The 16,793-nt window shown below is 39.8% G+C and overlaps 1 protein-coding gene across 6 annotated transcripts in view; it reads right to left on the minus strand.

The window, feature by feature from the left end:
* The window catches only part of CUL2 (cullin 2), an 82,033-nt gene that overhangs the window by 47,984 nt on the left and 17,256 nt on the right, over positions 1 to 16,793 (minus strand). For 5 of the 6 annotated variants that reach the window (XM_039478551.2, XM_074405261.1, XM_039478550.2 and 2 more), the window contains exons 2-4: positions 15,318 to 15,458; positions 7,819 to 7,921; positions 5,564 to 5,658 (exon numbers count right to left, since the gene is read on the minus strand). In XM_039478551.2, coding sequence (XP_039334485.1) covers positions 5,564 to 5,658; positions 7,819 to 7,921; positions 15,318 to 15,436 — 317 coding nt within the window. In that variant the 5' untranslated portion in view covers positions 15,437 to 15,458. Of the gene's footprint in view, positions 1 to 5,563; positions 5,659 to 7,818; positions 7,922 to 15,317; positions 15,459 to 16,439; positions 16,647 to 16,793 lie in introns of those variants that run through there. The other variant, XM_039478553.2, reaches the window with a different exon arrangement.

Here is a 16,793-nt window from a genome sequence, read left to right on the forward strand (position 1 = left end):
TCAGCCGTATACTTTTTAGGATCTCATATTTTGTAATAATGCCTTTAACAATCAACACCTGAAACTATTCATTTGAAAGGTTCTACTAGTGTAGACAGCTACTGACAATACAAGTATTTTAGGCAATAACCCATGAAATCTACATATGAATACACACACTTTTCAAGGTTCACTATAGCAAAATGAAGGGTCCACTCAGCATTTACAGACAAGTCCTCAAAAAATACTTACTGAATGAATTACCTAATATAAACGGATAACATTCCAGACCGCAAGGATAGCAAAAGCTAACAGCAGAACACAAACTTGGAAAAGCAGCCTGCAGCCAGATCATAAAAGCCATGAATACCAGGAAATAAAAGTAACCACAAACATTTATGATATCACCTATCAGACACAGCCCTAAGCATTTTATGTGGCTGAATATTTTTTTTTTTATTTTTTTTTTCAAAGACAGAGTTTCACTATGTTGGTCAGGCTGGTCTTGAACTCTCGACCTCAGGTGATCCACCTGCCTTGGCCTCCAAAGTGCTTGGATTACAGACATGAGCCACCATGCCCGGCCGTGGCTGAATATTCTAAGACGGATATATGTGGTACTCATATGCTCCTCATTTTACACATAAGAAAGCTGCAGCCTAGAGAGGTTAAAGGGCTTGCCATGGTCAGTCGGTTTCTAAGTGGCAGGGCTGGCACAGAAACTCCAGGAGAGGTCTTCCACTCCCATTCAACATGTATCAGTTAAGGGTGTACTGTGTGCCAGGTGCAATGCAAGGCACTGGGGACACACTGGTCACTGGCACCAAGACCATTCCAGTAACCTCGCCTAAAACATCAGAATCACTTATCTCATCCTTCCGTTTTGCCTTCTTCAATGAGTCAGTCTTCCTGTCCTAAAGTATTCATCACCTCCTCCCACTACTTCCTTTGACTTCCGATGTACCTGCTGACCCTTTGCCCAGGTCATGTGGAACACTCTTATGACTGGGCTCTACTTCAGTTTCTGGCATCTCTAATTCATCTAAGAATTCTGCTGTCAGGGTGTCACTTCCCTATTCCCTATTCAAAATTCTACAGGAGCTTCCTTTACCTATGTAATAAGTAAAAAGTGCTTAGCATGGAAACAAATGCTACATCTGCAGATCAGGCCTGAATTCACTAAATCCCTTTCAAAGATCTGGATGTATATTCTTGAGCCAATGTACTGATTTAGGGCAGCTTTACATGCTTTGTATTTGCTAGGACAAACGAGTATTCTCTTTTCCTCACAGAATAAAATTTAAACTAACTTACATTAATTATGTCTTTCTTATTGCAGATTTCTATTCTTGATAAAATGTAAGCTTGAAATATAAGGTTTTAAAATAAATGGCCACGCGTGGTGGCTCATGTCTGTAATGCCAGCACTTTGGGAGGCCAAGGCAGGTGGATAACCTGAGGTCAGGAATTCGAGACCAGCCTGGCCAAAATGGTGAAACCCTATCTCTATTAAATAAATACAAAAATTAGCCAGGTGTGGCAGCAGCTGGCTGTAATCCCAGCTACTCAGGAGGCTGAGGCAGGAGAATCACCTGAACCCAGGAAGTGGAGGCTGCAGTGAACTGAGATCAAGCCACTGCTGGGTGATAGAGCGAGAGCAAAACTCTCTCTCCAAAAAAAAAAAAAAAAAAAAAAAAAAAGATCTGGGAGCAGAAGTTTAAAAAATAAAAAAGATACATATCTTCTAGACTCTAATCATGAAACAGAATAGCCTCAAATAATTTCTTAAAACAGTTTATACTCTACCACGGGGCAATATCTAATTGTTCTACTCAGGCATAATGCAACAGTACATGTCTTACCATTTATTCTGTCAACCAAGAGCTAATGGAAAAGCTGCAACAAGTTATCCAGAAGATCTAGCTAACACCACTGATGAAGGTGGCTACACTAAACATATTTTCAATGTAGACAAAACAGATTTATTGGAAGAAGATGCCATCAAAGACTTTCATAGCTAGAGAGAAGTCAATGCCTAGCTTCAAAGCTTCAAAGGACAAGTGTACTCTCTAGTTAGGGGCTATTCAGCTGTAGCTTTAAATTCAAGCCAATGCTCATTTACCATTCCAAAAATCCTAGGGCCCTTAAAAATCATGCTAAATCTACTCTGCCTGTGCTCTAGAAATGAACAACAAATCCTGCATGATAGCACATCTGTCTAAAGCATGGTTTATTGAATATTTTAAGCCCATTGTTGAGACCTACTGCTCAGGAAAAAGATTCAAAATACTACTGTTCACACAATGAACCTGGTCACCCAAGAGCTGTGATGGAGATAAATAAAAAGACTAATGCTGTTTTCATGCCTGCTAACAACTTCCATACTGCATCCTATGGATCGAGGAGTCATTTTGACTTTCAAGTCTTATTATTTAAGAATTACTGTGTTATTCTTAATATTATTGCTATTCTATTCTAATATTTCTATGACAATAGCTGTCATAGATAGACATTCCTCTAACGGATCCAGGCAGAGGCAACTGAAAACCTTCTGGAAAGGATTCACCATTCTGTATGCTATCAAGAACATTCACACAGCCAGGCACGGTGGCTCATGCCTGTAATTCCAGCACTTTGGGAGGCTGAGGTGGGCAGATTACTAAAGGTCAGGAATTCGAGAACAGCCTAGCCAACATGATGAAGCCTGTCTCTACTAAAAAAAATACAAAAATTAGCCCAGTGTGGTGGAGTGTGCCTGTAATCCCAGCTACTCGGGAGGCTGAAGCAGGATAAATCACTTGAACCTAGGAGGCTGAGGCTGCAGTGAGCCGAGATCCTGCCACTGCACCCCATCTCAAGAATTAAAAAAGGAACATTCATGATTCATGAGAGAAGGTCTAAATATCATTATGAACAGATGATTAGAAGATGTTGATTCTGTAAAGGGAAATAAAATCTCAGGATCCCCAAACCTCCTATGCCAAACAAAAATTTAAGCTCAGAGGCTGAGTCATGCTAAATGGCCATGCTCTTCCTGGATGAATAATTGTTACAACTTTGTGTCGAAACATTATGTATTAGCCAGATCCCCAAAGTAAGGCAAAAAACCTCAGCCATTTCCTGATAACTACCCCTGCCTCAAAGAGTCACTCAGGCACAAATTTGCTAGCCTCCAAACCTTTAAAATGTACGTCCTCCCATAACACAAGGATGTGTCAATTGTAACTCTAGATCTGCCCTCTAAAGTCTAGTTCCTAAAAACTAAAGTCTGTTAGCATCCACTTGGTAAGTGTCAATTCTTAGGTGATATTCCCACATACAGAGCAAAGGCACGATGACAGTAATCATTCCTTCACCTCTCCCTGAGATACCTGCACAACTGTTTTCTTCCTCTATTTACTTCTGCTTCAAAGGCTTACCTTATATTAACTGTAGATTTACTGGACACTAATTAGTCTGACAAGTAGGTAACCATTTGCGTCACTGTTGCCACCCCTCATGATTTAAGGAAAACGTATAAACACTAAACTTCCTGAGAACCTCTTTGCACAAAACAGCCACAGATGAATCTGTGCCTTGCATTTTTCCGGGGTGCACGCTTAAGCTGGCTCAATAAACCTCAGACGAAATACCTGCCTCCGTCACTCATTTCGGTTAACACTTCCAACCCTCGTGGTTGACTTAGAGAGGGTCAAGACTTCAGAGGAGGAAATGACTGCAGATGTGGTGGAAACATCAGGAGAACTCAGAAGCGGATTCTGAAGATGGGACTGAATTGCCGCAATTTCGTGATATAACTTGAATGGATAAGAAGTTGCTTCTTATGGATGAGAAATAAAGTGGTCTCTTGAGAGAGAATCTACTCCTAATAAGATGGTGTGAACATTGTTGAAATGATAACAAAGGATTCAAATATTACATAAGGCTAGTTGATAAGGTGGTGGCAGGGGAGAGGACTGACTGCAATTTTGTAAGAACTTCTATTGCAGGTAAAGTGCTAACCAACAGCACTGCACCCTACAGATAAATCTTTTGTGAAGAAAGAGTCAACTCATGCAGCTAACTTCATTGCTGTCTTATTTTAAGACATTGCCACAGCCTTCCCAACCTTCAGCAACCACCCTCACAATCAGTCAGCAGCCATCCACATTGAGGCAAGAAGATTAGCAAAAAGATTACAATTCACTGGAGGCTCAAATGATCAACAGCATTTTTTTTAAGTAATAAAGTAAATTAAGGTGTGCACATTTTTTTTTAGACAATGCTACTGCATACTTAACAGATTACATTACAGCATAAACATAACAATGCACTGGGAAACCAAACAATTTGTGGGACTTGTTTTATTGCAATATTGCCTTTATTGTGTGGTGGTCTGGAACTGAACCCACATCGTCTCCAAAGTATGCCTATACAAGAAAAAGATGAGAACAGAATCTACTTCAGTGAAATAGCATGTTTCTAGAACAAGACTATGGTAGAATGAAGTAGTTAAGAGGAAGGGCTTTGGATTCAGACTGATCTGGGTTTAAATCCTGCCTTTGTGATTCATCAGCTGAGTGACCTTCAATAAAATCATGCTCTCAGCATTCCTTTCTTCCTCTGTAAAAAATGGAGATATGGACTACCCCATATCATTTTACACACACACACATAAACACACGTTTTATATATATTACATTTACTAAAAGTTCGTAAGTAGCACCAATTTAATAGTACTAATTTAGCCAGGCACAGTGGCTCATGCCTATAATCCCAGCACTTTGGGAGGCTACGGCAGGAGGATTGCTTAAGCCCAGGAGTTGGAGATCATCCTGGGCAACATAGTGAGACAGCGTCTCTACAAAAAAATTAACAGAAGTAGCTGGGCATGGCAATGCACACCTGTTGTTCCAGCAACTGGGGAGAAGGGGGAGGCTTGCTAGGGCCCAGGAGGTTGAGGCTGCAGTGAGCCAAGATCATGCTTCTACACTGCAGCCTAGGTGAGAAAGTTAGACCCTACCTCAAAAAAAAAAAAAAAAAAGAAAAAGAGAGAAGCAATCCGGGCAGATGGAACGGCAAGGAAAGGCAGGAAGATGGGCGAGACCATGGGGCAATATCAAACAGGTAACTCAATATGCCTAGAGCATGGGGGATACAGAACTTCAAAGGGAAAATAACAAGTAATCTATCTAATACTGTTTGTCTCAAACAGAAAATACTGAATGCTAGAGTCAAATAAGACCATATCGAGGGGACAGGAGCTGAGATTTCCCACTAAGTTTCATGCAAGTTGAGTTTCCACACTGATCTCTGTTGAGATTCAACATGTGCTATAGGCTGCAAACAATCAGAAGAAACAGAGCCATGCCACTGAATACAGTTTTACTTTTCACAGAATGCTCCACACACTGCCTGGCTCCTAAATACCCACCTTACCTAGATGACAGACCTTTCCCGACAGCAGAGAAAAGTCCATGTTGGAGAGAATGCTTTAGTTCTGCACATGTGAATGAGAAAATAGGTAATAAAAAAATCATCCCGTCAATCATTGAGAATGCAGGCAACACTGCTCGGCTTGTCTCGATTTTAAAGGCACACTCACCTATATAAGCAGTCCATGTAGTCTGCACCCTTGCTGTATTCTTCCCAGTACCTATGATACATAACAAGTACTTGTTCTTCTGACTCCAGAACTCTCTATATGAACAGGAAAAATATTTTTAATTGAAAAACAACAATCATTTTTACTGTTAACCGTAAAACATATCAAAATTAATGTTCTAAAATAATTTACATAATTCAAGCAGTAAAAATTACATTTACACAGTACGTATTAACTACCTTTATTAAAAATGAAACAACTGGGAAAGATGTCAGCCTTCAGTATGAAAGTGAAGCATCCATAACAGAGACTAAATTAAGCCGGGCATGGTGGCTCAAGCCTGTAAACTCCAGCACTTTGGGAGGCTGAGGCGGGCAGATGACCTGAGGTCAGGAATTCAAGGCCAACCTGACCAAAATGGGTGAAACCTGGCCTCTTCTAAATACAAAAAAATTAGCCAGGCATGGTGGCACATGCCTGTAAGTTCCAGCTACTTGGGAAACTGAGACAGGAGAATCACTTGAACCCAAGAGGCAGAGGTTTCAGTAAGCGGAGATCATGCCACTACAACCCAACCTGGGCAACAGAGCAAGACTGTCTCTCAAAACCCAAAAAATATATAAAACAAAAAAAGAAAACCACACTTACAATGTAACCTAAAATATAAAATTGCAAAAAATGTATTAATGTCTTACATAGTTATCATTTATGATGTAATCAAAGCTCATCAGCTTACAATAGCAGAACTTTAATGTACTAAACATAAACATTTTAAGACCACTTTAACATCAAAACTGCTTTCATTAAGTGGATAAATGATCGCATTAAAACACTAAATAAAATGTACATGCCGTATACAATAAAAAGTAGAGCATTTCCTTGTAACATTTTCAGGGAAACAGCACACAATCCACTGTGCCCTACTTATGAGGTTTTTTTGGTGTCTCATTATATTGGCTCAGGCTAATCTTGAACTCCTGGCCTCATATGATCCTCCTGCCTCAGCTTCCCAAAGTGCTGAGATTACAGGTATAAGCCACTGTGCCAGGCCAGTTCTTAACATTTAAAAAAGTATCTACTCCTGACCACATGCAGAGTTAGTTTAAATAAACTGCATTTTTTCATTTCTATTTCATAGATAAAGAAACTCAAAGCTCGATTCATACCTAAGGTAGTTGTTAAATGAGTTGCCCATGGTTACGACAGCTAATAAAAAGCAGAGTGAAGATTCTCACGCAGGCGCTAAATTACCTCCTCCAGTTCCTGATTAGATCAGGTCTAAATTAAGTTCGGAATGCTGTCTATAGCAAAATACTGCAAAGTTCACTGTTTATACACAGATCATGTTTGTGCTGCTGCCCCTCTGTGTATGGCATACTAATCAAAAAACTGGTCATAGAGACAGCTTCTATCATCATTTATCACTTCCCTTTTTAATTTTAGATTTTGGGAAGACTTTATATAGCATATGAAAGGCAGCTAAAAAGCTGAAAATACGGGAGAGAGAGTTACAAAGAGATAGGAATAAAAAACAAGGGAAAACTTGCCTGTATAAACACTACTCAGAAAACACAGGAGCACATTGTAAAACTGGACAAACCTTGAGCTGACCCTCTCCTTCATTTACTAACTACATGAGGCTGAACAAGTAAACTGATTTCCCTAACAACACAGAGCTTGACTCAAAGATCGTAATATGTATACAATTTTTAACTGCTAATTAAGAAGTAAAAACAAGGGAGGCCAGGGTAGGAGGATGACTTGAGCCCAAGAGTTTGAGACCAGCCTAGGCAATACAGTCAGAACTCTTGTCTCTACCAACAATTGCCGGGTGTGGTGGTGTGTGTCTGTAGTCCCAGCTACTTGGGAGGCTGAGGTAGAAGGATCACTGAAGCCAGGGAAGCCAGGGCTGCAGTGAGCCATGATCATGCCACTGCACCCTAGCCTGGGCAACAGAGCAACACCCTGTATTTTAAAAAAGCGGCAGCAGGCCGGGCGTGGTGGCTCACGCCTGTAATCCAAGCACTTTGGAGGCCAAGGCGGGCGGATCACCTGAGGTCAGGAGTTCAAAACCAGCCTGACCAACTTGGTGAAACACCGTCTTTATTAAAAAAATAAATAAATAAAAGAAAGAATGCAAAAAGCGACAGCAGCAAAACAAGATGATCTTGATACAAGTTCTACACGGGAAAACAGTAAACTAGTAAAGTACACAACTGTCAACATATTTATATCATGCATGGATTGTTGCTTACCTTGTGCAAATGTCGAACGTGATTTTCTAAAAAAATCTTAGTTTCTGTATAAAGTCTTTCTCCAAGGGGTTCAGGATAGGCCACACATAAAGCATAGATATCGCTAGTTAAATTATTAAGGTTTTCATATTTATTGGAGACAATTTCTAAACATGAGACTTATCTTGTTTGGCATTAAAAAATTTCTTTTTTGTGTGGTTTAGGCTTATAATATATATAATACTGTTATATACCTGTGACAAACGTAGAATACATAACCATGCTGACTATAAAAAGTACTACAGGCTGGGCGAGTGGCTCATGCCTGTAACACCTGAGGTTGGGAGTTCAGAGCAAAACTCTGTCTCAAAATAAATAAAGAAATAAATAAAGCACTATAAGATTCATTCACTTATCCATTTTACAAGTATTTATAGAGAATTACTTGAAGACACTGTGAGGAAAACGGTTCTTATCAGAGACGTTAAAATCCAGGGGTTTCTGGAAAAACAAATTACCCAGAATCCTATAAAATAAGGTTTATATTAGAATAAACATTAGCATGGTTATCAGTGAAGGCCTATGGACTATGACAAGAGGCAGATATGTCTAAGCAATTCTGAGAAACTAAACAAAAATGACTCATTTGACACAGCCTCCTACAGCATAGTAGTCAGGTTACTCTACACTTCTTTACTCTATCAGAAGAAACATACCATGCACAGTAATATCAATTAACCAATTAAGTTTCTGAACACAAAGTCAGTACCTTGCTAGGTCTCACCAGAGGTAGATAACAGAAGGAGTGGAAAGAAATAAGACCCGAGCCTTTACCTTTCACCAGTTAGATCTTAACCAAGTTTCCTAGCCTCTCTGGGCTAGAATTGCCTTTTTTTTTTTTTTTTTTTTTTTTTAAATATCCTTTGCTTTAGTGGATCTTCTCAACATCTCCAATACTTAGAAACACTATATACCAAGACAAACAAAAGATAAGACTTAAAGCGAAGCCCATTTATAACCTTGGGGCCAGACACGGTATCAGATTAGGATTCTGGGAACTAGGTGTTTCATATGCCGCCTCCAATTACTGTGACCAGGCATTCATCTGTCCACAGGAGCACTGACACCGGAGCAACACAGAGGTCAGGACCTCCTGGTGGTCATACTCCAGGACTGTTCCATGTTAAAGCTATGCCATCGGATTGGCACGACGACCACCGCCAATTGTCTCCAAAGGTAATGAAACTTTCCCCGACATCTCCGCAGTTCCTATAAGACTCTTGCAGTGCTGTATAAACTGCCCATCACTAACCAAATGCACAAGATAAAGGACCTGTGAGCAACCTGAGACCAGCCTAACTAAAGATGCAGATATGAACGGGAAATAAGGTTGGTGACTCAGGTATTTATGTTTAACACAAAGACTAGGAAATACTATGAAATAAAAACGTTTACTTCAAAATAGGGATGCAGATTTTTCCTCCTCTTTGTCCCCTTAACACTGTATGCATTCTACAAAATTTATTTTTATACAGTAGAATTTACTTATACCTTTCCCATCCACATTAGCCTGTTAACTCCCAGCTCCCCGGCACAGGTCCTAGCACGTGACGATTTATTATTTATCCTACTGAAGGACAATCTCACATGCTCCATTTACCTAGTACCCTTACCCCAGAAAGCACAAGCAGCCCTCTGCACATTTACTTATAAATTTTTTTATCATTTCTATTTATGTATTTTTAAGCTTTTACGTATTTTTAAGCTTTACATATATATTTTTTTTCTCACCCTTGCTGTGTGTTATTTATTTATATTTTTACTTAAAATTTTCTTTTTTTTTTTTTTTGGTAGAAACAGGGTCTCAGCATGTTGCACAGGCTAACCTCAAACTTCTGGGCTCAGGCAATCCTTCTGTCCCGGCCTCCCAAAGTGCTGGGATTACAGGTATGAGCTACCACACCTAGCCTTACTTATTTTTAATAATAATTGGTAATTAAATCCTTTTAACAAAGATCATGTGGACTTAAATCTTTTAAGGTTCTGAATACCTACCTCTAGAATTTTCATAAAACATGTTATTTGCTCCAACTATGTCTTCCTAAAGCCATATACATGTTTACTTAAAAATAAGTATGCAAATTTTCTAGAAGACATGACTTAATTGGTATTGTAAAATTAAAATTATTCAATACCATGATTTTTGCATGATAGGCTAATTATGTGCCCAAATGTCTCACATCATGAAAATTAGTATCTCAATATATCCACTGCATGTAAATATAAACGAAATCTACTGGAAGGATTTGTGTCAAATCTCCAGCTTAAGGAGAAAGGATCTACACAAGAGAGGTATGCAGAGAGACTTCCCCACTTCATTCCACATGTGGTACTTCCGCACTGTGGGGCTCTGTCAGAACATAAGTACTTTTTTAGTGGAGTGAATCCACCTTAATAAAATTTTAAAGTTCATGTTTTAACTTACCATAGTTTTGGGTCTCAAACTACTGCATAATTTTAACCAATTAAATGTTCTTTTTCTCTATTCAAATAGCCAACCAACCTGGAAATGTTTAGCTCTTATGAAGAACACCTACGAAATTGAACATTTTTCAACCTCCAACACTCAGTTATGATTTGATTATAGACTAGACACTTTAAAAGACAAAAAAAAACGCAAAATAATTACAGGTCAGATTTCAACTTAAACATTCTCTCCCTAGATTTATCTTTCCTAAGTCACTTTTTAGGGAAGCAGAATACACAAACTCCTCTATATGAACTTTCCAGTTTAAAAATGTCTCAGTCAGAAACTAAGCTGTTACAGAACTAAATCTCTTAGCTGCAACCAAAAGACAGTCCTAACCAGCAGCAAAGTTATTTATTTCACATTCTCTATTAAAAGGTGTTTCCTATGCTTGGGCCTAATTTTGAGTTTTAACATTATGAACTCTATTATGCCGTGGATCAAAAACAATGAGAGTTTTACAATGGGAGTAAAAGTCAAGGTAATCTAAAAACTGAAAATGGTAAGACAACCAAAAAAGGATTTGACAATTAAAAAAATAAGTAAACCAGTAAAAAAGAATTTGCTGACATTTCCTTTTTTTTTTGAGACAGAGTTTCACTCTTTTCCCAGGCTAGAATGAAGTGGTGTGATCTCGGCTTACTGCAACCTCCGCTGCCCCCAGATTCAAGCAATTCTCCTGCTTTAGCCTCCCAAGTAGCTGGCATTACAGGCATCTACCACCACACCCGGCTAATTTTGTATTATTTTTTACTAGAGACAGGATTTTACCTTGTTGGCCAGGCTGGTCTCGAACTGCTGACCTCAGGTGATCCACCCACCTTGGCTTCCCAAAGTGTTGGGATTACGGGCGTGAGCCACTGCGCCCAGCGGATTTGCTGATATTTCTCATGAGAAAGAATACAAATGCAATATCTATGAAATCATAAATTAGCAAGCAAGGATAAAAAAATGATTAAATGGAAAATTTTCAAGTGCACAGCTAGACAATCAATGTGAACATCAAATATCAATTAGCCTGATATAATTTAGAATAGGGTGAGGCAGCTGCTGATGCACCAAACACACCTGACTATAGAGAAAATCTTTTTCTCATCAATAAAATCCAAGAAAGGATGATGGGCTGCTATGTACAGACTCCATGGTTACTAACACTTTCTTTTTCTAACACTTGTGGAAAATGTCAAGGATACAGATCACCTGCCTCAACATTTTCCAATGACATCAAAACTGGTCTATGTTTGAAAGAGATGCCTGATAGAATATAAACTAGAAATCATGGCCAGGTGCGGTGGCTCACCCCTGTAATCCCAGCGCTTTGGGAGGCCGAGGCGGGTGGATCACCTGAGGTCAGGGGTTCGAGACCAGCCTGGCCAACAAGGTAAAATTCTGTCCTACTAAAAAAAAGATACAAAATTAGCCAGGTGTGGTAGCACATGCCTGTAATACCAGCTACTTGGGAGGCTAAAGCAGGAGAATCCTTTGAACTCGGGAGGGGGAGGTTGGAGTGAGCTGAGGTCGAGTCTAGTTGAACTGCACTCGAGTCTAGACAAGAGCAAAATTCTGTCTCAAAAAAACAAAGAAAAGAAAAGAAAAAGAAATGAGGACAAGAGTATGCCTGGGTTTAAATGGTGGAAGGATGAACTCATTTTCCTACCTGGAAGAAATACATTGAGGGAAGGCAATATTAAGTCTCCCTTAACAATCATTTTGGACTTACTGTAACGTTTTGAATACCACTTCTCCTCAAGTAGGAAAATGTCTACATTATGCTGCTGGAGTCTGCAAATCTGTCCTAACAGCTAATAAAAGACAGAAAACTTTGAGTAAAAGTAAACTAGAACAGGGCCAGGTACAGCCTTTCTATTTATACAAAGTCCAAAAATAAAAGAATTCACCACTGGCCGGGCATGGTGGCTCTCACCTGTAATCCCAGCACTTTAGGAGGCTGAGGCAAGGATGATCACTTGAGGTCAGGAGTTTGAGACCAGCCTGGCCAACATGGTAAAACCTCGTCTCTACTAAAAATACAAAAATTAGCCAGGCATGGTGGCACCCACCTGTAATCCCAGCTACTAGGAGGATGAGGCACGAGAATCATTTAAAACCAGGAGGCGGGGGCTGCAGCTAGCCAAGAGCATACCACTGAACTCCAACTGGGGCAACAGAATGAGACCCTGCCACAAGAAAAAAAAAAAAAAAAGAATTCACCTTTATTCTTTATTCTATTTATATAAAGTCCAAATATCAAAGAAATCACCATTTAAGAACCACAAAAGGCTGGGCGCAGTGGCTCACACCTGTAATCTCAGCATTTTGGGAGGCCGTGGCGCATGGATCACTTGAGCCCAGGGGTTCAAGATCAGCCTGGCCGACATGGCAAACCCCTGTCTCTACTAAAAATACAAAAATTAGCCAGGCATGGTGGCAGGTGCTTGTATTCCCAGCTACTCGGGAGGCTGAGGCATGAGAATCACTTGAACCCGGGAGATGGAGGCTGCAATGAGCTGAGATCACTGCACTATGTCTAACAAAAAAAGAACCACAAAAACAACGGGCACAAAAATCTAAGATAAGTAGTTAGCTCCTAGGGAAATGGGTAGGCTTGTGAACTAGAGGGTCATGTGTTTCAGGAGGGTTATAGTGAATGCTGACAAAGTTCTATTCCATTAACATTCTTTACCTATGTGATAATATAATTGCATTATAATTGTGCAATGGCGTATTTTATGAACTTGTCCATATTTGTGTTATATATATGGTCACACTCCCCACAAGAGCACGCTGAAAGTTCAAATAATAAAGCACATTTGAAACAATGTGGGGGACCTGTTTTTTCCTTTTCAAAATGTTTACATTTTATGGCCCTTAAAATTTCCACTTAAGATGTTAAGGCTCAGAAGTGAATTTTTATATTCTTGGGCAAAATAACAGGGAAAAGGAAGGAACACTACCTTGTAACAGGAACATGGCCTTTTACTTTCCTCAACAAAATTTAAATCAAAAGATTATACTCTTTAATCATTATTTTTGCAGACTTTTTTTTTTTTTTAATTTTGGGGGAAGAGAAGATTCATGATCAGGTGAAGAATAACTGGCCCAACCACCAGCTGGGCATGGTGGCTCACACCTGTAATCCTAGCACTTTGGGAGGCCAAGGTGGGAGGGCTGATTGAGCCCAGGAGCTCGAGACCAGCCTGGGCAACGTAGTGAGACCCCATCTCTACAAAAACAATAAAAAGAAAATCAGCCAGGTGTGGTGGTACATGCCTGTAGTCCCAGCTACTCAGGAGGCTGAGGTAGGAGGATCTCTTGAGCCCAGGAAGTTGAGGCTGTAGTGAGCTGTGGTCATACCACTGCACTCCAGCTTGGGTGACAGAGTGAGACCCTATCTCTAAAAATAAATTATAAAAATAAAAGAATAACTAAACCATATTAGATGGATGAAATATAACAGTGACTGAAGGGGTCACTTTACAAGGAAATCATCTATTTCAAAACCACTTAAAACCCAACAAATTAACTGTCTATACTGTACAATGATGAACACATTTCAATTATCTTTTTCTTTATCTCATGTTCATTTTCCCTCTTCTTGTAGGCATCTGTGACCAACTCCTTTTCCCTCTCTGCTCATTATTTTAGTTTAAATATCCTTAAAAGCACCTAAGAACTTGCTTAGCCCAATCTCACTAACATACAAGTAGCCTTAACACTTTTTAACTTTAATTAAGATTCCTGCCCCAAATCAATCTATAATGTTCCAGAGAAAAATTAGCTGTGTAACTCAAACGCAGAATCTCTATCAGTTATCCTCTAGATATACTGGAAAGCATAGGGAATTGGACGTTTAAGATACTATATTCAAGCCTGTGCTCCATCGATTACCAACTGCGTGACCCCAGGCAAGTCCAGTCAAGTAATTATTTTTGTCCCACTGATCTGACAGAATTGATTGAGGTATCAAATAACATATAAAATATAAAAGAACTTTGCAAACTATGAAGCCTTCTAAAATGTCATCATCCTTTTATGTATCTTCAGTACCCAGAACATAGCTGGCTTAACAAACGTTCCTTACTGCCTACTGCAGTTATAATGAATTAAATGATTTTCTGTTGGTCTAAAGAACTTTACTGTTCTTGCATCCACATTCGGCTTAATATTAACAGCTGAAGTAGGCATTAAGATCAAGCTGAACCACTATCTTATGAACTCAGAGCTTTACTAAAGAATGTATGCCCCACAGAATGACGGCCGCCCTTCCGTGGCCCCAGCAGATTGCTAGAGAGAGCAGCACTAGTTAGGTCTAGCAGATCACTGTCATGGAGGAATGCTGGAAACTAGGCTTCAGGGCATCCGAGAGAAATCAGCAATCTGCATTGTTACACAAAACTCTGAATTCACAAACGTAGACGAGCTAATGAAAAACACGCTTCCAGCCCACTCACTGAACTTGCTGCTCACCCTCCACCAAACGCCCACTCCCCCCAGAAATTACACAGCTTGCTCCGTCGCTGTGTTCAAGTCTCTGCTCTCATGTCCCCATCCTCAGGGAGGCCTTCCTTGGCTACTCATTCCAAAAGAGCAGCACACACAGGTACTCCAAGCTTCCCACGCCCTTACCCTGTTTTCACTTATCGCTATCTCTTCTAAGAAGCAAGGGCATTAGACTTTTTTTTTTTTTTTTTAACTGTTTAGTGTCTGTTTCTACCATTGTAATGGAAAGAAAGGAATTTGTTTTGTTCGCCAACTGTATTCCCAAAGGCTAAATTAGTCCCTGACAGATACTAAGTACTCAATAAATAGTCGTTGAATGAAAGGTTATCAAACACTGACTGCCATAAAAGAGGTGATGAACTTGAAAATGTAGATAATGAAGTATTTGAAAATAGTTACACGGGAAAGTTTTTCCATAACCTTGAACATGTTCTCACTTTTCAACAAGTTTATCAATTTTGGAATATTGATCAAGCTGCCATTAAAAGGATACGAGAAACGGTCATTCCATGTTGCTCTTTCGACGTATTCCAACATGACCACAGCTTTTATTGTCGTCAAAAGTTTGTTCCATGTTTCATCAAAATCTACTACTCTTGGTTTCAAAGACATCGTGCAAGTGTAGTGTTGATATCTGTTGATTAAGAACGACAACAATGTTAGCATCAATTCCACAAGCTTAGTTATTCGTTTTTAAAGGACTGCATAATTAAATAGCATGATACATGCAAGGAGTGAGAAAAGAACCCGGTACACAGCAAAACGTTCACTACCATCTTTTCAAGACTACCCAGACAAGAAACATCATAGACTATTTAACAATCATTACAAACCCTAGGAACTGGCAGGTTTCTAGTACAAATTATTTATGATAAAGGGTATAGTTTCAAAGATTTATAGCCCTCATTTAATATTGTGAGGGAAAGAAAGTGGGACCCACTTAAGCAAAAAGCCAACTTCCATCAGAGGAAATAATGCAAGACATTCAGCCAAAAGGTTTTGGCCCCAAATCCTTGTGGTTTGCACTCCTGAAAGTGGGGAATAAGGTAGCATGCAATGAAATCTGAGAAGATACAAGAAAATGAAAGGGTTTAACTTCCTGAAGCATTAGTTTTAGTATTAGATTAGGGAAGAAATTTACATTTATATTAAACCAAACAGGGATGAATTGTAGAGTGGAATATAAAATTCACATGACCTTTCAAGATTTAGAAGAAAGATTTCAAAGAAATGTCAGGTTTGCAGTGGAGAGCTTAAGGCTCCCTCCCAGATTCTTGGGGTATCTACCTCCCAGTTCTAATGAAAAGCATGGCTCTAGCAATGGAACCCCTGGCTCCAGTGAATTTGGTGAGCGTTTAAGGGAGTTCAAAGACTCCTGCGTTGCAGACAAACTGCATTTAGGAGTTAGCTGGTTTCTGGAACAAAAGGGTCCCAAGGTTATAGAAACTTGGTTCAAGCTAGATATTAAATCTTTCCCAATATCACATCAGATAATCGGAATTAAAAGAGAAACTTTCTAAGTTAAATTTAATTGCTCAAAAGAACGTTTTTCTGGCAAATGTTTTAATGACCTCCCTCAAGTCTCCCCTTATTAGCAGGACTGTGAGGCACCAACCTAGTCTGCAGCCAAGGCCAAAAAAGGATGAAACCTCTCTTCTCCTGCCTCCCACCATGGGGGAAAGGGGAGGGAGGCAGAGAACGGGGAGGAGGGGGCGATGCGGAGAGAGAATGCGCAAGGCAGCAGCAGCCTGGGAGAGGCCCTTCTGCGCTCCCAGCTGAGAACTCAAGGAATCCCAGGAACAGACTCCATGGAAAAGGGGGGAAAAATCAGAGAAAAGTCAAATATCCAAAAGAGGGTACGCCATGTTGAATCACACCCTCTTTCCTCAACATACCAAAGCCTCCACCTCCTGGCCTTCAACTCATTCCTGAACTATGTGGAATGGACTAGCAGTGATTTTACTGTGCC

This window comes from Saimiri boliviensis, chromosome 8 (assembly GCF_048565385.1).
Source record: "Saimiri boliviensis isolate mSaiBol1 chromosome 8, mSaiBol1.pri, whole genome shotgun sequence".
In the NCBI taxonomy this organism is placed as follows: domain Eukaryota; kingdom Metazoa; phylum Chordata; class Mammalia; order Primates; family Cebidae; genus Saimiri; species Saimiri boliviensis.